We start from the raw sequence: 26,971 nt of genomic DNA, 5'->3' as shown, positions 1-26,971 counted from the left end.
TGGCTACTTTCTCTCTCCACAGAGAGGGCTTTGTGAGGATTCTCAGGAGCTGGTGGAGTCAGGGGACAGGTATCTTAACACCGACCTGTGTTGGACACTGCTATTTTGTGTTACTCTCTGCCTGGGACCATTGGTGACAAGAAGTACTGAGAGTCAGAGAAGGGAGAAAAGGATGGAGACTGAAGTAGCAGATTCTTGTTCCCTCAGTTTGTATAAGTTTGGGATCTCAAAAGTGAATCTTAAGCATTAGGCTGTATAAGTCCATGGGGATGGAGTCTAGAAGGTGGCAGAAAGAGAGACAACAGAAACTAGACATGGGCATCTGGTGAAGAAGCAGCCCCTGAGAGCGAGAAAGACCACAGCTTTCTCTGAGGTCAGCAGCTCAGGGCTGCGATGATGAGAGCTGTGTGGAGGCTAATGGAGAACCCCTCATGTTCTCTAGACAGTAAAGACAGAGATACTTTCCCTTAGTTTTGTAAGTGGGAAACAGAGGAGTAGGAAGATGTCAAGTGTGTGTCTGAGAGGTGATATTTTAAGAAAAGGGGGTTTCCTGAGGATGTAAGAAGGCTGACATTATTAAATGTGCTGGGAGTAGGGTTTCAGGGGCAGGGCCTAGGAGAGCCTTCTCAGATGAAAACAATGGCTGGACATAAGGATCTTGGGCCAGCAGGTAGAAAATGTGGCAAAATAGAAGTTCTTCCATTTGTTTCAAATAGAGACAAAGGTATTTTTTCTTGGCTGGCTACAGCCTGGTTGGACCTGAATAGGTCAGGGGGCCCCAGGTCTTCTCATCCTCTGAGCTTGGCTATGCTGGGCTGAACCTAGAGCCTATCAGACCTGACTCCCTGCTCCCAGTAGCAACTCTACTGTTCATGCTAATAAACTAACTTCCAGAGGCCATTTCTCCTCTGTCTTATTGGTTCAGCCTACCTCTTCACTTTGGAGTAGTCTGATAGAACACTCCCATTTATCCAAGTCCCTACCCTACCCTGCACTTGTTTGTTTGTTGTTGTTTCCTTCCTTCCTTCCTTCCTTCCTTCCTTCCTGCCTTCCTTCCTTCCTTCCTTTCTCTCCTCTCTCTCTCTCTCTCTCTCTCTCTCTCTCTTTCTTTTTTACCAGAGCACTGCTCAGCTCTGGCTTATAGTGGTGCAGGGGACAGAACCTGGTACTTTGGAGCCTCAGGCTTGAGACTCTTTGCATAACCATTATGCTATCTATCCCTGCCCTGCATTTGTTTAAAGGATACTTCCAAACATTTAATCATGGCAACCCACACGTCTGTTCTTCCACCTCCATGGACATCCTTTAATCGGTCATTTCATCAACTTTTGGTCTTTTTCTTTGGAAGTGTGTGATCATTCTTTTTTTTTTTTAACATTTAAAATTTTTTTTATTTTGTATTAGTAGTTTGTTACAAGATTGTAAGATTACAATGTATAGTTCCACACTATACCCTCTACGAATGTTCTGTGTCCCCACCATCCCACACCCTCCAAACCACCATAGTTCTCCTAAGTCTTACAGTTTTGACTGCTTCTGTTTTGTTTGGGTTTTTTTTTTTTTGGGGTGGGGGGCAAGTTCATGTAAATCATATATCTGATTCCACATATGAATGAAACCATATGGTGGTTGTCTTTCATTCCTATTGCACTAAGCATAATCGCTTCCAGTTCCATCCAATTTTTCCCAAAGGACACAAGATCATCTTTTTGACCATAGAGTAAAATTCCATAGAATATATATCCCATAACGTCTTTAGCCAGTTCTGATTATGGGAATTTAGGCTGCTTCTACTCTTTGGTTATTGTGAATAATGCAGCTATGAACATAGAAGTGCCCATGTCCCTTGTAATTAGTGCTTGAGTGTCCATTAGATAAATTAGCTTTAGCTTTTTTTTTTTTTTAACTAGAGCACTACTCAGCCTAGCTTATGGCTTATGATGGTGTAAGGGGTTGAACCTGTGGCTTTGGAGCCTCAGTCATGAGAGTCTCTCTTTGCATAACCATATGCTATATATCCCTACTCCCCACATATCTTTTTCTTTAGACTTTGTAATGAACTTTTTTAAAAAATTTATTTATTTATTGGGGAATTAATGTTTTACATTCAACAGTAAATACAATAGTTTGTACATGCATAACATTCCCCAGTTTCCCATTTAACAATACAACCCCCACTATGTCATTTATCATCCTTCATGGACCTGTATTCTCCCCACCCACCCACCCCAGAGTCTTTTACTTTGGTGCAATATGCCAATTCCATTTCAGGTTCTACTTGTGTTTTCTTTTCTGATCTTGTTTTTCAACTTCTGCCTGAGAGTGAGATCATCCCATATTTATCCTTCTGTTTCTGACTTATTTCACTCAACATGATTTTTTCAAGGTCCATCCAAGATCAGCTGAAAACGGTGAAGTCACCATTTTTTACAGCTGAGTAGTATTCCATTGTGTATATATACCACAACTTGCTCAGCCACTCATCTGTGTTGTTTCCAGGTTTTGGCTATTACAAATTGTGCTGCCAAGAACATATGTGTACACAGATCTTTTTGGATGGATGTGTTGGGTTCCGTAGGATATATCCCCAGGAGGGGAATTGCAGGATCATAGGGTAGGTCCATTTCTAGCCTTCTGAGAGTTCTCCATGTTGGGAACATGTGTAAGCCTGATAGAGCTTAGGGAGAACCACCCCCATCTTTGGATGGAGGTCTGAGAAGATAACCTCTTGGTAAGTCTCACTCAACCGAGGTGAGCATAAGGGGGGAAACTCAGACTTGGTTCTTTCCTTCTTGACTCTCAGGCCCACAGATACCCCAGTACTTCCCTCCATTAACTGCAGGCCACATGGCCACAGTTTCACTCATTCAAAGTCACCTTCTGATCACAGAAGAACACACCTTATCACACACTTCATAACACACCTCAGACCCCAGACAAGAGAAATTCCAAACTATATGGCTTTTGATATTCATCTTCTTTCTGTCTCCCCCTACGGGTTTAACCCCTATGCTTCTCTCAAATACCTTTGGATAATTAAGTTACTTGTGTTATGGAGAATAAATGTCTTGTATCTCATCAATTCCTGTCATACCAGCCCCCTACCTTAGGGGCATGCTGACTGTTAAGAAACCTGTAATTTCTGTCATATTTCAACAATAATTACCTCCATTGCTTTTCTATTTAACTCATGTCAATTTTGCTAATAAAGGGACTCTAGGATTCTGGGACTCTAAGGACTCAGATTCTAGATTCACGCTAAGAGTCCCTAAAGCTTCTTGCTGCATTCTTTAGGTTTTTCTATGAATACTATCATGTCATCTGCAAATAAGGAGAGTTTGACTTCTTCTCTTCCAATCTGTATCCCTTTAATTCCTTGCTCCTGCCTGATTGCTATGGCATCACACTCCCAGATCTCAAACTATATTATAGGGCCACTGTCATCAAAACTGCTTGGTACTGGGACATGAATAGACACACTGACCAGTGGAATAGAATTGAGAGCCCAGAAATGAGGCCCCACACCTATGGACATCTAATCTTTGACAAAGGGGCCCAGACTATTACATGGGGAAAGCAGAGTCTCTTCAACAAATGGTGTTGGAAACAATGGGTTGAAACATGCAGAAGAATGAAACTGAATCATTTTATTTCACCAAATTCAAAAGTAAATTCTAAGTGGATCAAGGACTTGGATGTTAGACCACAAACTATCAAATATTTAGAGGAAAATATTGGCAGAACTCTTTTCCACATAAATTTTGAAGACATTTTCAATGAAACGAATCCAATTACAAAGAAGACTAAGGCAAGTATAAACCTATGGGACTACATCAAATTAAAAAGCTTCTTCACAACAAAAGAAACCACTAACCAAACCAAGAGACCCCTCACAGAATGGGAGAAGATCTTTACATGCCATACATCACATCAAATAAGAGTTTAATAACCAACATATATAAAGAGCTTGCCAGATTCAACAACAAGACAACAAATAACCACATGGACAGAATATTCACCACAGAAGAGATCCAAAAGGCTGAGAAACATATGAAAAAATGTTTCAAGTCTCTGATTGTCAGAGAAATGCAAATAAAGACAACAATGAGATATCACTTCACTCCTGTGAGAATGTCATACATCAGAAAAGGTAACAGCAGCAAATGCTGGAGAGGGTGTGGGGTCAAAGGAACCCTCCTACACTGCTGGTAGGAATGCAAATTGGTCCAACCTCTGTGGAGAACAGTCTGGAGAACTCTCAGAAGGCTAGAAATGGACCTACCCTATGACCCTGCAATTCCTCTCCTGGGGATATATCCTAAGGAACCCAACACATCCATCCAAAAAGATCTGTGTACACATATGTTCTTGGCAGCACAATTTGTAATAGCCAAAACCTGGAAGCAACCCAGGTGTCCAACAACAGATGAGTGGCTGAGCAAGTTATGGTATATATACACAATGGAATACTACTCAGCTGTAAAAAAATGGTGACTTCACCGTTTTCAGCTGATCTTAGATGGACCTTGAAAAAATCATGTTGAGTGAAATAAGTCAGAAAAAGCTCTCACTATTTGCAGATGATATGAACATTTCCAGGGGGCTCTTAGCTTTAGGAAATCATCAGGCAATACAGTAAGGTGTAAAATTAATATTCAAAAGTCAGTGGCATTCCTCTATGCAAACACTAAGTTAGAAGAAATTGAAATCCAGAAATCAATTCCTTTTACTATAGCAACAAAACAATAAAATATCTAGGAGTAAATCTAACCAAGGAAGTGAAAGACTTGCATACTGAAAATTATGAATCACTACTCAAAGAAATTGAAAAAAACACAAAGAAGTGGAAAATATTCCATGTTCCACTTCAACACTATGTTGAATAGTAATGGTGATAGTGGGCAGCCCTGTCTAGTACCTGATCTGAGGGGAAATGCTTCCAGTTTTTCACCATTGAGTATGATGTTGGCTGTAGGTTTGCTATATATAGACTCCACTATCTTCAGGAATTTTCCATCTATTCTCATTTTTTGTAGTGTTTTGATCATAAAGGGATGTTGTATTTTGTCAAAGGCTTTCTCTGCATCTATTGATATGACCATGTGGTTTTTGGTCTTGCTTTTGTTGATGTGGTGGATCACATTGATTGATTTACGTATATTAAACCAACCTTGCATGCCTGGGATAAACCCCACTTGGTCATGATGAACAATCTTTTTGATATACTGCTGTATCCAGTTAGATAGAATTTTGTTTAATATTTTCGCATCTATGTTCTTCAGAGATATTGGTCTGTAGTTTTCTTTTTTGGTTGTGTCCCTGTCTGCTTTTGGTATCAGGGTGATGTTGGCTTCATAGAAGCTGGCAGGGAGTATTCCAGTGTCTTCAATCTTCTGGAAGATTTTTAAAAGTAAAGGTATTAGTTCTTCTTTGAAGGTTTTGTAGAATTCATTTGTAAAACCGTCTGGTCCAGGACATTTACTTTTACGGAGATTTTTGATAACTGTTTCAATTTCATTAGCTGTGACGGGCCTGTTCATGTTATCCACTTCCTCTTTACTTAGTTTTGGAAGTTGGTAGGTATCTAGGAAATCATCCATTTCTTCCAGGTTCTCTAGCTTGGTGGCATATAGTTGTTCATAGAAGCCTCGCATGATATGTTGAATTTCAGCTGTGTCCGTTGTGATATCTCCTCTTTCATTTACTATACGATTTATTTGGGTCTTCTCCCTTTTTTGACTTCTTCCCTTCCAATCTGTATTCCTTTGATTTCTTTCTCTTGCCTGATTGCTATGGCAAGAACTTCCAATACTATGTTGAAGAGTAATGGTGACAGTGGACAGCCCTGTCTAGTCCCTGATCTGAGGGGGAATGCTTTCAGCTTATGTCCATTGAGTATGATGTTGGCTGTAGGTTTGCTATATATAGACTCCACTATCTTGAGGAATTTCCCATCTATTCCCATTTTTTGTAGAGTTTTGAGCATGAATGGGTGTTGGACCTTGTCAAAGGCTTTCTCTGCATCTATTGAGATAATCATGTGGTTTTTGGCTTTGCGTTTAATGATGTGGTGAATGGCATTGATTGACTTATGGATGTTGAACCAGCCTTGCATTCCTGGGATGAATCCCACTTGGTCATGATGAACAATCTTTTTGATATGTTGCTGTATCCGGTTGGCCAAGATCTTGTTTAATATTTTGGCATCTATGTTCATCAGAGATATTGGTCTGTAGTTTTCCTTTTTTGTTCTGTCCCTATCAGCTTTTGGTATCAGGGTGATGCTGGCTTCATAGAAGGTGGAAGGGAGTATTCCTGTTTCTTCAATCTTATAGAATAGCTATAGAAGTATGGGTATTAACTGTTTCCTGAAAGTTTTGTAGAATTCGTTTGTGAAGCCATCTGGTCCAAGACTTTTGTTGTGGGGGAGATTCTTAATAACGGTTTCAATTTCTTTGTTTGTGATTGGTGCATTTAGATTTTGTAGTTCTTCTTGGTTCAGTTTTGGAAGGGCATATGTTTCTAGGAATTGTTCCATTTCTTTCAGATTCTCTATCTTGGTAGCATATAGTTCTTTATAGAAGTTTCGCAGGATTCTCTGGATTTCTGTGGTGTCAGTTGTGATATCACCTTCATCGTTTACAATTCTATTAATTTGAGTCTTCTCTCTTTTTTGTTTGGTGAGTCTGGCTAGGGGTTTGTCAATTTTGTTTAATCTTTCAAAGAACCAACATTTGGCTTCATTGATCTTTTGTATGGTTCTTTTATTTTCGATGTTGTTTATTTCTGCTCTAACTTTAGTGATTTCTGTCCTTCTGGTTGCTTTAGGGTTCCTTTGTTCCTCTTCCTCTAAGTCCTTGAGGTGTGCAGTAAGGTCGTTCATTTGAGCTTCTTCTTGGTGTTTAATATGTGATTGTATGGCTATAAGTTTCCCTCTCAGTACTGCTTTAGCTGTGTCCCAAATATTTTGATAGTTTGTGTCTTCATTTTCATTTGTTTCCAGGAACATTTGAATTTCCTGCTTGAGTGAATCTCTGACCCAGTGGTTCTTAAGGAGTGTGTTGTTTAGTTTCCAAATTCTGTGACTTTTAATAATTTTCTGTTGTTTAATGTTATTTTTACTCCACTGTGGTCTGAGAAGATACTTGGGATCTTCTTCTTCTAGAGTTTGCCCTTCTTCCGTAGCCAGTCAACAGCATACTTGGGATGATGTCAATGCTCTTGAATTTATTGATGCTGTCTTTGTGGCCTAACATGTGGTCTATCCTTGAGTATGTGTTATGTGGATTTGAAAAGAAGGTGTATTCCAGTTTTTTGGGGTGGAGGAGTCTGAAAATGTCCAAGAGGTCTAGTCTGTCAATCTCTTCATTCAATTATCTTGTATCTTTATTGGTTCTCTGCTTTGTTGATCTGTCTAAGTGTGAGAGTGAGATATTGAAGTCTCCCACTGTTATTGTATTACTATTGATGTATTTTTGAAATTCTTTCAGTAGGTGTTTAATGTATTTAGATGGTCCCTCATTGGGTGCATAGATGTTAATTGTTAAGTCTTCTTGGCTGACTGATCCTCTAATCATTATGTAATGTCCTTGCCTATCTTTTATTACTTTATTTAATTTAAAATCTATTGTGTCTGAGATGAGAATGGCTATTCCTGCCCTTTTTTGTGGTCTGTTAGCCTGTATAATAGTTTTCCATCCTTTCACTTTAAGTCTGTGTTTATCTTGTTGTGACAGATGGGATTTCTTGCAAGCAGCATATGGTTGGGTTATGTTTTCTGATCCATCCCCCCACCCTGTGCCTTTTGATGGGTGAGTTTAAGCCATTGACATTTATTGATATTATGGATTTAATGTATTGTAGTGCCATTCTTCAAAAAAAAAATTTGTTTGCTCTGATATATTGCAAGTATTATAGTGATGTTCTTGTTTATAAGAGGTCTTTTAGAACCTCTTTCAGGGCCGGTTTGGTGATGGTTGCCTCATTTAACTGTTGTTTGTCTAAGAAGGTTTTGATCCCTCCGTCTAGTTTGAATGAAAGTCTAGCAGGATATATTATCCTTGGTTGAAACCCTTTTTCATTCAGGGCTTAATAGATATCTTGCCATTCCCTTCTGGCTTTTAGAGTTTGAGTGGAGAAGTCTGCAGATAATCTTATGGGTTTTCCCTTGTATGTGACTTTTTGTTTCTCTCTTGCAGCCTTTAGGATCCTTTCTTTATCCTTACTTCTTCTCACTGTGACTATGATGTGTCTTGGTGTCTTCAGGTCTGGGTTGATTCTGTTTGGTACTCTCTGGGCCTCTTAAATCTTGATGTCCTTTCTGTTCTTCAGGTCTGGGAAGTTTTCTTCTATTATTTCCTCTAGAATGTTTGCTTCCCCTTCCTCTCTTTCTTCCTCTGGCAGGCCAATTATGCAAAGGTTACTTCTTTTGAAATCATCCCATATGTCTCTGTTGTTGTTATCAGTGTCTCTCAATCTCTTTTTAAGCTCTTTCACCTTTCTTCGTTTTCTCTAACTCATCCTCTGTCTGACTATTTCTGTTTTCTGCTTCTGTTAGTCTGTTTTCCCTTGCCTCTGTTTCTTTCTTCATTACAGCTATTTCAGCTTTCAGTTCTCTAATTGCCTCAAGATAATCAGTATTTTCCTTGGGCGTCTCAGCTGTTGTTTCCCTAATACTGCCATTCCTTTCCTCCAATGTTGTTTTCATTTCTGTGATTAATAAGTTTATTATTGCTTGCATACTTTTCTTATCTATGGTTACTTCTGGCTGATTTGTAGTTTCCTCTGGGCTCTTGTCAATATTCATTGGACTAGCAGTTTTATTTGTTTTTGATCTACCCATTTTTTTTATTTATGTGTTTCTTTTTTTTCATGCTCTGTTGTTCCTCAGTTGTTGTGTCTTGAGCACAAGCAACACTGTACTAAATACCTTTATGACAATTGCACTCACCAACCTCAGGAATTACAGTAGCTACTGAAGCAAGTATTGAAGCAGTTTAATCACTACCAGTTAGCCAAACAATTTCTCCAGTTCATGAAAAAATAGTAACCAAATCCCAGTGAAGAAGAAAGAGAAAAGAAAGAAAGGATAGCAAGAATAGACAGTTATGCAAATCTACTATCCACTGTATATTCTAGGGGTAACAAGAGGGAAAAGGGAACTAGAGCAGAGATACACACATAGAGAGTCCACTCTGAGTCAGATTTCTTCCCCAAAATAATTCACAAATTCAGAAAGGCAAAGAAGAAAGAAGAAGTGTATGACAAGATTAAAAAAGAGAGAGAGAGAGAGACAAGAGAGAGAAAAGGGAAAAGATAAGAAAAAGAGCTGTAATTAAAGAGCAGTGAAAGGAAATTCCTAAATGTGTATCAGTGAATTCAAAAAAGTACACTGTTTGGTGGTGTGGGGGCTTGGGGCTGTGACTTTGGAAGCTGTAGGATTAAGGAAGAAAGGATGACAAGAATGAGAAAAAGAAAAAGAAAAAAGAGAGAGAGAAAAAAAAGAAAAAGATAAGAAAAAGAACAGTCATAAAAGGGCAGTGAAAGGAAAGGTTTTTTTAATGTATTTATTTTTAATTATTTAATTAGCTATGTGGGGTGAGGTGGGGGGTTGGCTACTTAGAAAGAAAAAGGCCAGAAGTTTCAGAAGGGTATAGACTTAGAATTAATGATACTCCCTGGTGGGACAGGAATTTGATAAAGAAAAGGAGCTCCTAGCAGGTGATCCTGCTAGGAGCTGGTCCCCAGGGACTGGTTATGGGGGGGGGAGGGGAAGGAGGTATGCTTCAAAATTAAAAGGAAGAAAAAAAATTTTTTCCCCTTTTTTCCCTACTCTAATTCTTAACACAAATTAAGTTATAGTCACCTCCTTGGTGTCACCGCTAGGACCCCTTATTGGCTGGCCTACTAAAGGCAGAAAATACTACCGTTTCCAGGAGATGTGGTCGGAGCTCAACCATTAGCAGCTTCTCAGTCTGCCATCTTCCGGGAAAACCACTTTAGTGATTTCTGACCTTCTCATTGCTTTAGGGTTCCTTTGTTGTTGTTCTTCTAGGTCTTTAAGATGTGCAATCGGGTTGTTTATTTGTGCTTTTTCTTGTTTCCTAATGTGTGCTTGTATAGCTATGAACTTCCCTCTTAGGACTGCTTTAGCCGTGTCCCAAATATTTTGAGAGCTTGTGTCTTCATTTTCGTTGAACTCTCGAAACATTTTGATTTCTTCCTTGATTTCCTCTTTGACCCAGAAGTTGTTACGAAGTGTACTGTTGAGCTTCCACATTTTGGGACTGTTACTAATCTTTTGTTGATTGTTAAGTGTTAATTTGATTCCACTGTGGTCTGAGAAGATGCTTGGGATGTTTTCAATGCTCTTGAATTGGCTGATCCTGTCTTTGTGGCCTAACATATGGTCTATCCTTGAGAATGACCCATATGGATTTGAGTAAAATGTGTATTCCTTTTTCTTGGGATGAATGACTCTGAAAATGTCCAATAGTTCTAGTTTTTCTATCTCTTTTTCTATCTCTTCATCTAGCTCCCTTATGTCTTTATTGATTTTTTTGCCTGGATGATCAAGTTGAGAGAGTGGAGTGTTGAAGTCCCCTACTATGATTGTGTTACTGTTAATATATTGCTGTAGCTCTTTCAGTGTTGTTTTAACTGAGCTGGCTTCATGGGCGGGTAACAGAGACGACCAGAGACACGCGGCTGGACCGGGAAGCTGTATTTCTTTATTCACGAACAACGATTCATAAACTAACCCAAACTAATCACCAAACAGAACTCTCCTGCATCCTTCTCACATGGCGGCGCCAAGCAGTCTCTAACTCTGTCTGGGTTCTTTTGGGGCAGGGACAAGCGGGCCCGCGAAACTAGCAGGACTAAACCAATTTTCCTGGCAGGGGGAGAGCTAGACCAAACCAATGTAAAGCATACAAAATTTCAGTAGAAGTTTGATATATTTAGACGGCTTCTCATTGGGTGCATAGATGTTAATAATTGTTAAGTCCTCTTGATCCTCTGAGCATTAAGTAGTGTCCATTCCTATCTTTTTTAATCTTATCTATTTTAAAGTCTATCATGTCAGATATGAGAATAGCTGTTCCTGCCCTTTTTTGTGGGCCATTGGCTTGTATGATAGTTTTCCATCCTTTCACTTTGAGTCTGTGTTTGTTGATTTAGATGGGTTTCCTGTAGACAGCATATTGTTGGGTTGTGTTTTCTGATCCATCTTCCTACTCTGTCTTTTAATAGGTGAATTCAGGCCATTGACATTTATTGATATCAAAGATTGAAGATATTTTATCACCATTCTTGTAGAGTTTTAGAGTGTTTTGATATATGTCCTATTTGTGGTGGTCTGGTTGTTTATAGGAGACCTTTCAGAACTTCTTTCAGGGCAGGCTTGGTGATAGTTGATCCCTTCAACTGTTGCTTGTCTGAGAAGATTTTGATGCCTCCATCTAGTCTGAATGACAGTCTAGCAGGATGTAGTATTCTTGGCTGAAAGCCTTTCTCATTGAGCACTCGATAGATATCTTGCCATTCTCTTCTGGCCTGTAGTGTTTGTATGGAGAAGTTTGCTGCTAATCTTATGGGTTTTCCTCTGTAGGTGACTCTTTGTTTTTCTCTTGCAGCCTTCAGGATCCTTTCTTTATCCTTATTCCTTTCCATTCTAAGTATGATATGTCTTGGTGTCTTTAGGTCTGGGTTAATTCTTTTTGGGAGCCTCTGGGCTTCTTGAATCTTTATGTCTTTGATGTTGTCTAGACTAGAGAAATTTTCAGCTATTATGGCCTGGACAATGCTTTCTTCCTCTCCTTCTCTTTCTTCCTCTGGTATGCCAATAATGCGTATATTGTTTCTTTTGAAGTCATCCCATAGGACTCTGTTGTTGTTTTCAGCATCTATTAATCTGTTTTTGAGATCTCTTACTTCTTTTTTAGTTGTCTCTAATTCATCCTCAATCTTGCTAATTCTGTCTTCAGCCTCATAGATTCTATTCTCTCTGCCCTCTACTGTTTTCTGGAGTTCATCTATCTTGTTCAGCTAGTTGTATTCTTAGCTCAGTGGTTTCAGCTTTCAGCTCTCTAATAACCATGAGATAATTAGTATTTTCTTCCATATTCTCATTTGTTGTTCCTGTATTTCTGATTATAATTTTTTCAAATTCTTTACTCACTCCTGTTATTATTTCCTTAGCTAATGTTTGGATGTTGAAATCATTATTTTGTGCTTCACCCTCTGGAGGAATTTTAGATGGACTCTTGTCCTGGTTCGATTCTCCAATATTTCTTCTTGTTGTTTTAACCATTTTATATATTATGTTATGAGTTCCCTTTATCAGTACTTTTCAAATTATTGATCACTATTGCCTGGATTGACTTGTGTCTAAGTAAGTTAATTAAAGGGTTCACAGTAGTGGAAGTTAACAGTTGTTTCAATAGTATTTAATCTGAGTTGGAGCTCAGTGGTTTAAAAACCTCTTTTTTTTTTCTTCCCTGTAGGCTATGGGAGCCTGAGGGCTTTTAAACTATCAATAGGCTTCAGCTTAATCACTGACTCCTGAGCAAGAGATAAAGCAGGGTGTGGCAGAGATAATCCAGTGGTTATGCAAAGAGACTTTCACAGCCCCTCAGCTATGCCACCGAGGTATAGGTCTTCTCCTGAGTTTCCTGGTTAGATCTCTGTCCCCTGGTGTCCCTCCCTGTCGCTGCTCCAGATTCTGAGGGTAGTAGCAATGGAGACTCAGAGTTGCACTTGGTGAGTCTCTGGGGAGTCCTCTCCTCCCTTAAGCTGTCCCCTTCTAGGTGGAGCAGACTGGAGGTGGTGTCTCAACTGATAAACTGCTGAACTATTAGCAGTCATTTAATCTCTCCTTAGGCTCCTCTCTCCTCTCTGTCACCAGCCACACTTGTTTGTACTCACCCGGTGATTTACTGGGTTCCTGTGGTCATTCTAGTCCTGTCTTGTTTCAGTCCCGGGTGGTCTCCTTTGGTATTCCTAGTTGATCCCAGTGTGTGATCATTCTTATAAGGCCACCTTTGACTCTTCCTTTAACACTGTTCCAAAGAGGAGGTTGAGGGATGGGAACAGATTAGGCTCCAGTTCTGTGTAACAGAGGATGGAACATGGTCGGGGGGGCAGTTAATATGTTGGCCTTTGTTGGGAGATAGTGTGCTATTACCAGGCCCCCAATAGGTGCTGGAAGTATTGCCAGTCACAACGTAAGTGTTGAGTCACAGTTGTGCCTCCATAACACACTCCCCCCCCCATCACTGTGAGAAGTCAGGCAAGGCCTTGCTGAGATCCCCTGAGGTCAGTCTACAGGCATGAGACTTATACCTGTGGGACCAGCTTTCTCCTGACCCCACCATCATGTGCTCACAGATGTGGGACAGGTGAGTCTAAACAGCTTGTCAGTTTGAAAGACACAGTTCAGGTGGGACTGGACAGGGCTGCCTGACTGTGTTCTCTGTCACACAGGCAGGTACCAGGATTTTTTAGGACTGTTTATTAGCTATCAGTTCCTCTTTCCCCTTTCTTTTTTTTCAAACTTTTTTTTAACTTATTCTACTAGTTGACACTTCTTTTTTTTTTTCTTAACTTTTTTCAGAACAAAAATAGCAGAAGGTCTAGAAAAACTAAAGCACGTCGCTCCTATAGGAGCCACACATATGCAAGAAGGATTAAAAAAGGTACAAAGTGTGGGGGAGCGGGTACTGATAATTTATTCTGCTTCTTCACATTCTCAGTATTTATGGGTCATCCCATTGATTTCCTAAAATACCTCTTTTGTTTGTTGCAGGCAAATGAGCAAATATTTGAAGCAACTGAGGGAGGTAAGCTTCCCGCCAACACTATTTTGGTCAGGGAAGGTTCTAGGATGGGGTCAGGCATGGCTCTCAGTGAGGTCTGGGGTCACTAGCACTGACTCCTGCAGCAAGCTGCTTGTGTCTCTGTGCTGCAGCTTCCTCTTATGTGCAGGAAAGATGAAAACACACCCCAGTGATGACTCTGAATCATGTGAAGTCATGTATGTCTGTTCTCAGTGCAAATTAAATATGAAGTGCTTGTGCCAGGGAGCTAGATCAGTGTTAAAGCAGGTAACTTGTATGTCTGAGGCTGACAGGTACCAGGTTGGATAGTAGTGTTCTACCTGTCTGTCATCTATCTGTCTGTCTGTCTGTCTGTCTATCTATCTATCTATCTATCTATATCTTCTTAGAAATTAATTATGCTTTAATAAGATAAATATGAGGTTCTTGGTCTATATAGATGTACCACAGAAACAAGAATGAGGAAAGCCAAGAATCTTAAGTACACAGGGGGAAAAAATATATACTTGATGAGGGGACGGGATATGGAGTTCTGGTGCTGAGAATTGTGTGGAATTGTACCCCTCTTATCCTAAGGTCTTGTCAGTATTTTTTATAAATAAAAAATTTCATAAATAAAAATTTATAAAAATAAAATATAAATTATAAAAATTTTTAAAAATATTCTTTATATGTTGACCCTTGCTGACCAAACTTTGTCGTCTCCATCACATTTCTGGTTATGACACCAGGAAAGATAGTTCTCAGTTCAGTGCTGTCCCTGTGGAGACCATAGTGATGCACCTATCATCAAAAAAGATGCTGGACCCTGGGGCCAGGTGGTAGCATAGCTGGTTGAGTATAGTATCCCCAGGGATAAGCTTTGCGATAATACAGGGATAATACAATGCTCCAGGTATACCTGTTTCCATCTCTCTCTCTCTCTCTCTCTTTCTCTCTCCATCTCCATCCTCTCAATTTCTCCATGTCCTCTGAAATAAAAATAAATAATTAAAAAAATTGTTGGGGGGGGGTCAGGTGGTAGTGCAACACACATGGTTAAGCACACATGGCACAAAGCACAAAGACTGGCATAAGGATCCCAGTTCAAGCCCCCAGCTCCCCACCTGCAGGGGGGGGGTCACTTCACAAGCAGTGAAACAGGTCTGTAGGTGTCTATCTTTCTCTCCCCCCTCTGTCTCCCCCTTGTCTCTGATTTCTCTCTGTCTTATACAACAACAGCAATGGCAACAATAACAATAATGACAACAACAAGGGCAACAAAATGGGGGGAGGGAATGATTGTGGATCTGGTGAAAAAAAGTGTTGAGCATAGAATCCACTCTCCAACTGCTTTTGACCTTGAGTTCTGAACCAATGGCTTATGAGTACCAGAAAGAGTGCCCACAGTGCCTTCCCAAGCCTCCAGGACATCTGAGCAACCCAGTGTGACTTCTCTTCCCATTACCCATCTGAAAGGCTCACTTCTGCCTAGGGTAATAGCTGGACTTACCTCCCAGGGTAAATCTTTTACCATTTGGCAGTAATGAGAATTCAACAGGAAAAGTTTTAAAATAGACTCAATCTCTTCATTTGTAAAGTGGGTCATTTCTAAGGTCCCTTCTTCCACCAGGAGTCTGCTTCAAAGCCCTGCACGGGTGATAGATGACAGAAGCTCAGGACTAGGTAGGCCCTCCTCAAGAAGGGGATGTTGGGACCATTGCTGTGGATCTGGTAACATGTAGCCAGTCTCCCTGGCTACCTTTACCAACCAAACCACTCCCTGCTTCTTATGCAGGAAAGAAGCCAGTTCAGTCCATGATCCTAGCTCTAACAGATGGAACACTTGATCCTGGTCCATTTAAAGAGACTAAGGAAGAAGTAAGTCCTGTCCATGTTTATCAGCATTTGTTCCACTTACTCCATGATTTACACTCAATTCTTCTTTGTCTTAGGCTGCAAAGGCTCGGCAAATGGGGGCAACTATTTATGGTTTAGGTATCAAAGACTATTGGAAAGAACAGGTAATTCAGAACAGGTAACCAGGGGTGACTGTGAGACTGGTAGTGAAAAGCTTTCATGGGTAGCTTTCCAGGGTGGCCCAGGTGTTTTGGACTACAGACAAACACTGCAGATGTGAATAAAAGTTTGTGGTGCAGGGAGTCAGGCGGTAGTGCAGCAGCTTAAGCACATGTGGCGCAAAGCGCAAGGACCAGCGTAAAGATCCCGGTTCAAGCCCCCGGCTCCTCACCTACAGGGGAGTCGCTTCACAGGCAGTGAAGCAGGCCTAAGTGTCTATCTTTCTCTCCCCCTCTGTCTTCCCCTCCTCTCTCCATTTCTCTCTTTCCTATCCAACAACGATGGCATCTATAACAACAACAATAATAACTACAACAATAAAACAAGAGGGGCAACAAAAGGGAAAATAAATAAATAAATAAAGTTAAAAAATATCTATTAAAATAAAAGTTTGTGGTCCAATAACCAGAGCTGTGTCTGGTGTGTGTGTGTGTGGGGGAGTATGTTTCATTCCCTATGGGTGGGCTGCTGCCTGGTTGGTACCAGAATGGAACTTTGTAGTCTAACACAGCATGAGACAAGGGATCAACTCCTGGAGTGAGAACCTGCTAAGCCCTCATCTCCTGACTGACTCCTCTCCCTTGTAGCTAGAAGCAATTGCAGACAGCAAGAAACATGTGTTTGGAGTGAACACATTTCAAGATCTGAAAAGCATCGTTGAACCAGTGAGTCAGTTTTCAATGTGGGAAGAGGAGAAGGGTGGCCTCCTAGTATAACCTGCTTTTTCATTCTTCCTGATCCTGACACCTCCCACTGCTCTAGCTTACAAAAAAATCCTGTATTTCAATATCACGTGTGGAAGCTTCCAGTTACTGTGTAGGAGGTAAGAACTGAAGTCACTGTTGTGAATGCCGGGGTTTATGGATAGTCCTTTGGGTGTTAAGTGTATGCAGTGTGCCAGGGCTGACATAAGCATATGGCTTAAGTGTGTGAGGTGTGTGTATAGACTGAGTGTTCCAAATGTATGTGGTATACATGATTGTGGCATCTGTAGGGGTGAGGGCTGTCCGAATGCCTGGAGTAGTTGTACAGGAATATAAATTGGGATGTACAGGCAAGTGTATGGTTGTGTGAGGGGGTGTGGAGTAATAAAGGAAATATAGTTACTTTTTTTCAGTTTTTATGACAGCTAACATACCCAATCCATGTATGTTTTAGAGAGAGAAACAATGATTTGACCAGCATAAAATAGAAAATTTAAAAATGTTTTACAGGTAAGGGTAGAGAGCATAATGGTTATGCAAACAGACTCTCATGCCTGAGGCCCCAATGTCCCAGGTTCAATCCCCTGCACCATCATAAGCCAGAGCTGAGCAGTGCTCTGGTGGGGAAAAAAAAAATTTTTTTTTTACATATCCTTAGTGCAATTAACTTCTATTTCTCAAAAAAAGAATTTAAATGAATATATGAAAATTTTTTTAAACCTTCAGTGAAATATTAATAAAGCAAAGCCAAGGACATAACATTAAAGGCATTCGAGATTAATTATGAACAAAATCAGAAATGCAAGTCTGATTCAGAATTTGAACCATCGTTGTAAGTGGTCACACCAGCAAAAAGAAGAGAAAAATGAGAATGAAAACAACTGGACCCATTTAAACTTGCAGAGTCTTACTATGGTCATAGTCTGACATAAGCAACCCACAGAGTGCTTACAGTGGACATGTCTCCATGTGGTCATTGGAGAAGGCCTCTCCCTGAGACCTGGAGGGGAGCAAGAGTGTCTTTCTGCTCTGTGATGAGTAAGTCCATTAGTCACTTGCTGGCAGCAGCCCCCTTCTCTGTAAAAGAAAAAAAAACTGTACAAGCACGTGCGTTATAACCCATCATTGCAATTTTGTGGCTGAGGTCCCTGGAGGCACACTCCACCCAGGAACAGCACACAGCCTGATCCAGCTGGATCCTGACACAGCGAGATGGTTCACTGTGAGGCTAGAGGGTAATATGATCAGAGTTCAGAGATCTGTATTCCTTTCTGACCTCTGCTGTTCATGGCCATACAATTTGGAACAAATGGCTGATTCGCTGCAACTCTGCTTTTTGTCTCCAAGAAGCAGAAGTTAGCAAGCAGCTCCACTGTGAGAAGCAAACTAAGTTGGTTTCACAACAACCAGCACTAGATATGGGAATAAGCAGGCCACAGTAGTGATATCATTCCTTTCTGTGAAGTGCAGCCTAGGTGACAACTGCCCTTCACATGCCCTGTGCCACCCTAGCAATCTCTAATCTGACTTTCAAAACCTCTTCTGTCCCATACAGTTAAAAACCATTCAGCTTTTTTGTCTCAAGCTGCCACATGTAGAAGGAAACTCAAGGCAGGGGCCTGGATCTCAAAGAAAACAGAAGGAGCTACTTCATCAGAGGCTATTATTTCATGTCTTTCTGAAGAAATCAGTGTCCCAATTTGCCTGAAAAGGCTATCAGGGTCTGAGACTGAGGCATGATCTATTCAGTCCCTCTGGATGTCTCCAGAGCAAGGCAGAGGTCTCTGCTGCCTCTGCCCCTAGGCTCTCACTCTAGTTTACTCTCCCCACAGACCTCCAGAGTGTGGAAAAGGCTCTTTCCTAAATCCAAACTAGCAGAGGAATGTAATCCCCTAGATAGGAGCCCCCAACCCCCACCTCAGGTCCCTTGTCCAGAAGCTGGATGAGGGAAGCCTTTCTTTCTTCCTTCTTTTCTTTCTTTCTCCCTTTTATTAGTGGCTTAATAATGATTAACAAGGTTGTAGAATAAGTGGGGTACAATCCCATACAATTCCCACCACCAGAGTTCTGTATCCCAACCCCTCCATTGGAAGCTTCCCTATTCTTTATCCTTCAGGGAGTATGGGCCAAAATTCCTCATGGAGCGCAAAAGATGGAAGGTCTGGCTTCTGTAATTGCTTCTCCACTGTAATTGCTTCTCCCCAAGCCTGCCTCTATCTTTCCCTAGTGGGGTAGGACTCTGGGGAGGTAAGGTTCCAGGACACAATGGGGAGGTCATCTGCCCAGGGAAGTCAGGATGGCATCATGGTAGCATCTGCAACTTAGTGGCTGAAAATCAGTAAGATATAAAGCAGGATATTTTTTTTAATAATCAGGAACCTAGAGTTCAGAATAAAACAGATGGAACTAAGGATCTTGGTGTGGGAAGAAGATAGTCAATTTTACATATATTCCAAGGGGCTCATGACTTTAGTCATTTTTGCCTGAGCTCAATAGCTAACATGCCCAATAGCTAACATCAAGTGGGCTAAGACTGTTTGTCTAGGAAGATGGTATCAGAGCTGAAAACAGAACTAGAAAGCTGGATTAGGGCAGAGAGTAGTTCCTAAACATGAGGGAAGTATATAAATACCGTTAACTGTTAACCCCATCAATCTTACCTAGGGCCCTTATCTATTCATATGAAGCCAGGGGAAGCTTTTCTACAAACCCTAACATTTATGGAATTTCACATCAACAGTCCTTTGTGAGCTTTCTTTCAGGGATCCTCGGCCTTGGGGATTTTTTAAAATATTTATTTATTCCCTTTTGTTGCCCTTGTTATTTTATTGTGGTTGTAGTTATTATTGTTGTTGTTATTGATGTTGTCGTTGTTGGATAGGACAGAGAGAAATGGAGAGAGGAGGGAAGACAGGGGTAGAGAAAAATAGATACCTGCAGACTTACTTCACCACGTGTGAAGCAACTCCCCTGCAGGTGGGGAGCCAGGGACTCAAACCAGGATCATTACACCAGTCCTAGAGACTTCCTCCACACTTAGTCTAGTCTTTTGTTTAGCCACTTGTGTCCCCTCACTATGTACTATGACTACTGTCTGCTGCTCAGCGTGTTTGTTATTTTCACTAACTTCTGCATTTTCTTGAAACCTGTCATTGTAGAAATTCCCAGTCCTATAGCAAAGTGCAAACACCTTTGCAATGATTATCCCTAGTGTACTCTTTCCATTATTTGAGGTCATTGGGCCCCTTTGAGCCTCTTGGATTCTTAGTCACATCACAGAAAAAGAAATAGAGCCCAGGCATGGTCTATCATGTACTAAGAGGAAGTTCATTACAGAATGGCAGTACACTCAAAAAAAAAAAAAAAAAAAAGCAGGCAGTGGACTGCACACAAAGGTGAGGGAGTTCCAGGTTTATATGATTTTCTTAGTTCTCTGCATCTCATTGTTCATGACTGGGCAGTTCATATATGGGCAGGTTCACTGCAGTGGGGGGGGGGGGGTCCTGGAGTGAGGAAGTTGATGTGTTACTCAAGAGCCCCAAGAGGGCAGAGCCACCTGTGGCAGTAATTCTGACACACGGAAACATTTGTAGGTCATTTGTATATAAGTTTAGGAAGTGATATTTCTTGATCATAATGTATCTTCATTTTATATATTTAAGGACTTCATTCTGTTTTCTATATGGGCTGAAACCATTTACATTAACACCAAAAGTATAGCTGAGTTCCCATTTCTCCTCATCCTGACCAATACTTGCAATTTTCAGTATTTTGATGTAGATCATTCTCACAAGTTTGAGGCAGAGTCTCAGTATTATTTTCATTTGCAATTATCTAGTGATGAGTAAAGTGAATTATTTTTTCATATGTCTGTAGGCTGTATGTGTATCTTCTTGAGGAAACTGCTTAGAGAGGCTGGGTGGTGGTACACCTGATTGAGCATACATTACAATATGCAAGAACTCTGCAGATATCTCTATCTCTCCATCTCTATCTCTTCCTTCCCTCTCAATTTATCTCTGTCCTACCTAATAAAAAATAAAACTACTCAGATGTCTTTCCCACTTTTTAATATATCCTTGTCAGATATATGATGAACAGATACCTTCTCCTGATTACTGGGTTGACTTTTATTCATGTAGAACTTTCTTTAAATCTAGCAGCTTTTCATTTTGATGTAGTTTTACCTATTTAATCTTGTTGTGTTTTCTCTGGCCCACAGAATGTAGTCTCTGAATACACCTTTGATGTTAAGTTCCCAAAGTGCTTTAACTATTTTCTCCTATGTGTTTAATAATTTCAGGTCTAACATCCATGTCTTTTATCTATTTTCTAGTTGACTTTGGTATATGCATGGTGTTAATTGGTGTTCTAGTTTTTCCTCCTCCTTCTCCTCCTCCTCCTTGTTTGTTTGTTTGTTTTTTCACATATAACTCTGTGGTTTTGCCAGAACCATTAGTTAAAGAGGCTCCTAATTTTTCATTGAATGGTTTAGGCCGTGTTATCATACATAAGTATCAATATATATGTGGGTATTTTCTAATCTCTGCATTGTATCTGTGTGCCTTTATTTTGTTCCAATACCACACTGTTGTAATTATTAATGTTCTGTAGTATAGATTAAAGTTAGGAAGCATGATCCTTCCCTATTATCACATAGCTTTTCATTGTTTTGTTTATTTTATTTTTTGATTCTACATATTTTTAAAATAATTATTCAATTTCTTTGAAATATGTCATTGAGTTTTGATATTGAATCTATAGATGTTTTTGGAAGGTGAAAATTTCAGTGACAGTCTTATCCAAAAGTGAAAGATTTTCTCTCATTTTTGATGCTACTTTCTATCACTTTTATCAAATATCTTTTCATAATTGCTAAGTTGTGATTTTATTCTTATGTAGTTTGATTTGAATGTATAGAAGCATTTCAGTTTAAAGTCTTGGCCTGTTTCATTCATGTTTTCTTTTATATAGTTTATGGTTTTGATCAATATCCAGATCTTTGATCCATTTTGAATAATTTTGGTGTGCTGTTTAAGTGGTGGTCTAGTTGCAATTTTTTTTTTGTGTGTGTGGGACCAATTTCAGTAGTTTTCGCAATATCAGGCTGTGGTGGCAAATTCCTTTAGTTTCTCTAGGATTGAGAACACACTGATTTTTCCCTCAAATTTGAAGTATAAGTTTGCAGCATGGAGTATTTGTGCCTGGCTTATTTTTTTTTTTTATCTTTCAGTATTTTGAAGGTATTATACCACTCTCTTTACCTCTAGTGTTTGTGATAATCCTGTCTTTATATGTCACTTTCTTCTTTTCCCAAGCACCTGAGAACTCACAGAAGTTTTTACCCCTTCGGAGACGTTGGGTTGGACACATATACTTCATAGAAATCCTCTGGGAATTATATTGGAGAGAGAGAAAGTCAGCCGCAATGGTGAGTTCAGTGGAAAATCACACTAATCCCCTGCTCACACACATCTTTGGATATTGTCTTTGCAGATGATTATGAAGTGCTGATTATAGGAAGAGGTTTTAAAAATATAGCAACAAAGGACAACGTTGTTTGTAAATTCTCCTACACTAGAACTGAATTCTTCGGTAAGTAGCCCTGTGTAGATGGCCTCTGTAATTAAATTTCCTTTGTTTGTATTTAGCCAGGGGCTCGAACCGGTATCCTTATGCTGGTCCTTGCGCTTTGCACCATGTGCACTTAACCCGCTGTACTACCACCCAACCCCCTTATCTTTAATTTTTTTTAATTTTTTATTTAAAAAAAAGGAAACTTTAACAAAACCATAGGGCAAGAGGGGCATAGCTTCGCACAATTCCCATCACCAGACCTCCATATACCAACCCCTCCCCTGATAGCTTTCCTACTCTTTAATCCTCAGGAAGTATGGACCCAAGATCATTGTGGGATGCAGAAGGTTGAAGGTCTGGCTTCTGTAATTGCTTCCCCGCTGAACATGGGCATTGACAGGTCGATCAATACTCCCAGCCTGTCTCTTTCTTTCCCTAGTGGGGAAGGGCTCTGGGGAAGCGGAGCTCCAAGGCACATTGGTGGAGTTGTCTGTCTAGGGAAGTCTAGTCACATCCTACTAGCATCTGGACCCTGGTGGCTGAAAAGAGAGTTAATATACAAAACAAACAAACTATTGTACAATTATGGACCTAAAGGCTGGAATAGTGCAGGTGAAGCATTGTGGGGGGAGGTGTCCTCCATTTTATAGATAGCTAGTAGGCATATTTTCATTATATTTCAAAGGCCCTGTAACTATACTAGTGTTTTGTTTTTTGTTTGTTTGTTTGTTTTGTTTTGTTTTTGCCTGAGCCTGAAATCTGGTATGTAAATGAATCCTAATTATTGTCTGGGGAGATGATGTCATGGCTGGGAAAAAGACCAGAAAGCTGGATCAGAGAAGAGAGCATCTCCCTAATATGGGAAAGGGTTATAAATATTGTTGACTGTAAACCCTATTAATTTGATGTGATCTGGGGCCCATAATTAGCTTAGGAGCCTGTGAGACCTCTACATCCCTCTATATCTGAGCTCACATTCTGTGGTCATGAGTAGGAACATTCCATGCTGCCCCAGTATAGACCCATCTTCCTCAGGTGTAGCATAGAGTATATTGTCCATCCTCCCTTCAGAGGATGGAACATTCTCTACGATTGTTGATCCTCTTTATTTTTTAAAAAACATGTCTTGGTATGAATCTAAACTAAAGACAGCATCAACTGGAGAGTTTATTCAACATCACAAACTGATATAGAATGAACTAGACATTTCTAGGTGTTCTAGTCTCCTAGTCTAAGTTTTCTGACGTGGTGAGATGACAGTTTGGGGATTAGGGTAAATAAGACCTCTCTATGTACTAGAAATGAATTCACTTGTTCTTGTGTAGTTGATAAAGCACCTTGGGCATCACCAGGCACTCTCTCCACATTGAAACTGTGCCAGAGCCTCACGGGAGAGCCCATCCCATATTCCTGGTTCAACTTGCAGTCTACCACTCTGTACCATTCTGAGGCTGATTGGAATCATTACTTTTGATATTTATTATCATGTGTAAGTTTAATTGTAATGATAGCCTCATCATTAATTTAAAGCAAATCACATATGTGACCTCTCATGTATAAATATTCCACATTGTCTAAATGATGGGGAAGATCACCAGCTCTTATGTACCTGTCCTGTCACTTCCACTGTCTATCCTATGCTGCCTTCATTGATTTTATAATATTTGTCATTCTCTAGCACTTATTTTGTTTTTCTTTTATTTCATTGTCTCTCTCTTTGTTCAACTCATCAGATAAAAGACCATTGAGATCAGAGTCTCTACATGCTCTGTTCTCATTGAACACAGATCACTGACACAGGACATATGCTTAGATACAACAGAGAGGAGTGATGCCAACTACCAGAGTTCTAGCTCTTCCTGTCAAGTATAGATGGGCATGGTCATTGGCATTCTTCCATGTCATTTTCCTTTAGAAAAACATTCAACCTTCATGAATGAAAGTGCCATAAAATGTCCAGGAGTAAGGATAGAGAAGCTACACAGGTGAGTATCTTCTTTAAGAACAGGTAGGCAATAAGTAATTTATCCCCTGGAGTGCAGGAGTGGGAGAGATGCCACTCCTGGTGGGGAAGCACATGACGATTAAAGGGAAGGGTCAGAACATCCTCTGTATTCGTCCTTGATGTTGGCCAACTGGTCATTCAAGGATCTGCTATGTCTCAGCCTCTTCTGAGGGCAGGGTGTGGGGAATAATATGATTCAGGTGTGGTACCTTTGCACAAACAACCTCTCAGAGTTTAACCAAAATGTTCTCTATTTTTAAAAAATATTTATTTATTTCCTTTTGTTGCCCTTCTTTTATTGTTGTTATTGATGTCGTTTTTGTTGGATAGGACACAGAGAAATGGAGAGAGGAGGGGAAGACAGAGAGGGGGGAGAGAAAGACACCTACAGACCTGCTTCACTGCCTGTGAAGTGACTCCCCTGCAGGTGGGAAGCCAGGGGCTCGAACTGTGATCCTTAGGCTGGTCCTTGTGCTTTGTGCCACTTGCACTTAACCCACTGCGCTACTCCCCGACTCCTCATTCTATATTTTTTTATTTTGTTATTTAGCAGATAGAGACAGAGAGGATCAAGAAGAGCAAAGAAGGGAAAAGAGAGGGAGGGAGAGAGGGACTTGCAGCACTGCTTCAACACTTGTAAAGCCCCCCTGAAAGTGGGGTCCTTGCACATTGTACAATGTCCACTTAACCAGGTACACCACCACCCATATGCTCTTTAACAAGATGAGTCAGGATAGTGACACCAAACAGCCTCCCAAGTCACTTAGATCCTCATCAGCTGGGTATCTGTCCTCAAGCAGGTCCCCACACTGCCTTGGCTGCCTCATTGCAGAGGCTTTTGTGCTAATAAGTGGTATTCGCTCTCCTCATCCACACTGTCTACCCTTCAGTAGCTCCATATGCAAAATGCTCATGATTGGACAAAGAGTAGAGGGCTGTGGTGGGACCCAAACGTGAAAACTGTGCCTATCACTGAGCCAGATGCTCTTTCTGTGCCTTAGGAAACTCTATGTGGAAGTAAGCCTGGACAATGGCGCCACCTATCTTGAGGACTATGGCATTATCACTAGCAAACGATGTCAAACTCCTGTTGTGAGTATATAACTATTCCTCTATGGCTTTCCAAAACCCCTGGCTGGAGGCTAATGAAGGAATCACTATCATCTAAAAGACATAGCAGGGGGTCAGGCAGTGGCTCACATAGTACTAAGTGCAAGGAACCACGCAAGGATCTCGATTCTAGCCTCTGGTTCCCTACCGGTAAGGGGGTGTCGCTTTACAAGTGGTGAAGCAGATCTGCAGGTCTCTCTCTCTCTCTCTCTCTCTCTCTCTCTCTCTCTCCTCTCCTCTCCTCTCCTCTCCTCTCCCTCTTTTATCTTCCCCTCCCCTCTCAATTGTTCTCTGTCCTATCCAATAAAATTGAAAAAAATGGCTACCAGGAGCAGTAGACTCAGGCACTGAGCCTCAGGGATAACCTTGGAGGCAAAAATAAAATAAAATAAAATAAAATAGAAATAAAGACATAGCAAATAACTTGTACAGACAGGGAGCTTAGGTATCTCATAGCCTATGTGAGTTCTTCTGTAGAGTTAGAGAAAAAGAGAGGGAAAGAGAGAGAGAGAGAACAGCACCAAAGCTTCTTTCACTTAAAGCAGTCAGCACACCTAGCGAAGCAGCACACTCTCCAAGTGAGCTATTTCATCAACCTCCAATAGATTTCATCAGGGAGCTACCCTCCACTCAGACCTGCTAAGTGTCACAGTAGTACTTCCATAAGAACACCTGGGGTTGCAGCCAGTTTACAGAGCTGAGAACATTCTGCTCTCTTTGTTTCATGGGGATAACCAAGTAGAAATCCAAGCAGACTCCAGAAATGGCACCTACACCTTACCACCTCCCTGTGTCTGGGTCTAGTGGTGGGGAGTTTAGGACTCCATTTGGATTCCAGGTAGACCCACTCAAAAAGATGGGGCAACTGCGCCCTTGAGTCAGAGTTCAGACACTCCAGGGTATTTGTGGTCTCCAAATTTGAGTTACAGGTATATGGGCTCTGGGGTGGATGGGCTGTGCCCTGCACTAAATTAGAGTATTGTCTGTTGGTATAGCTGATACAGCCCTAGACTCTCCCACCACTACCACAGTCCCTGCCACTCAGGGGGCACCACATGGCACCTTGCAGATGTTCTCCACCTTTCTTCTGCTTCTGACTTGTCCTTTACTCCTTAGCTGTCCTTCTCACTCTTGATCTCTGCATGAAGTTTCTCACCTGTGGGGAATTGGTCAGGGCTGTGGGAGAGGTAAGGCTTTAGCTCAAGGAGAGGTACCTGGGAATGAAGGTGCTTCCCTGGGTGTCTGACCTTAATGCATCTCAGCATCTGGGCACTGTAACCCGTGGAGGAGTGACATGGGCATCAGAGAGCATTTGACTAGAGAAGATATGCCAAGGAAGAGTGATAAAAGACAGTGCCCTTGTGTTCAATGTTGACCTGGGAGAGTCCTCCCAGTTCTCAAACTCTTCCATCTGTGTCCAGCTGCACATCCTCTCTCAGATCAGTGACCACTCCTGAAAATTGCCATCAGGACTTCCACCCATGGCCAGATTGCCCAAACATCAAAACTTGAGAAAGCACTCAGGAGCAGATGTATGGCTGAAGACTACCACAGCCATATCATTATTAGTTTTGGCATTGCCTGTATCAGTTGCCCTTTGACCTGGATACCCTTCAGAGCACATGGGATGGGGAAAGCTGGCTCAGAGTAGCTGTCCTAGCATGCAGACCAATTGTCCC

General features: G+C 40.9%; 1 protein-coding gene and 1 long non-coding RNA gene across 3 annotated transcripts in view; one reads left to right on the top strand and one right to left on the bottom strand.

Annotated features, from left to right (window-relative positions):
* LOC132538606 (uncharacterized) overlaps positions 1–26,971 on the bottom strand; it is a 484,521-nt gene that overhangs the window by 398,372 nt on the left and 59,178 nt on the right. The window lies entirely within an intron of this gene.
* Positions 1–26,971, top strand: part of LOC132538579 (anthrax toxin receptor-like) — a 40,509-nt gene that overhangs the window by 8,507 nt on the left and 5,031 nt on the right. For both annotated transcript variants that reach the window (XM_060191068.1, XM_060191062.1), the window contains exons 4-12: positions 13,616–13,697; positions 13,808–13,841; positions 15,616–15,698; positions 15,773–15,841; positions 16,484–16,561; positions 16,659–16,719; positions 22,097–22,195; positions 24,093–24,162; positions 25,184–25,274. In XM_060191068.1, the coding sequence (XP_060047051.1) occupies positions 13,616–13,697; positions 13,808–13,841; positions 15,616–15,698; positions 15,773–15,841; positions 16,484–16,561; positions 16,659–16,719; positions 22,097–22,195; positions 24,093–24,162; positions 25,184–25,274 (667 nt within the window). The remainder of the gene's footprint in view (positions 1–13,615; positions 13,698–13,807; positions 13,842–15,615; positions 15,699–15,772; positions 15,842–16,483; positions 16,562–16,658; positions 16,720–22,096; positions 22,196–24,092; positions 24,163–25,183; positions 25,275–26,971) is intronic.

Source organism: Erinaceus europaeus, chromosome 1, assembly GCF_950295315.1.
Source record: "Erinaceus europaeus chromosome 1, mEriEur2.1, whole genome shotgun sequence".
NCBI classification, from domain to species: Eukaryota; Metazoa; Chordata; class Mammalia; order Eulipotyphla; family Erinaceidae; genus Erinaceus; species Erinaceus europaeus.
This window is presented reverse-complemented; position numbering and strand designations above follow the sequence as displayed.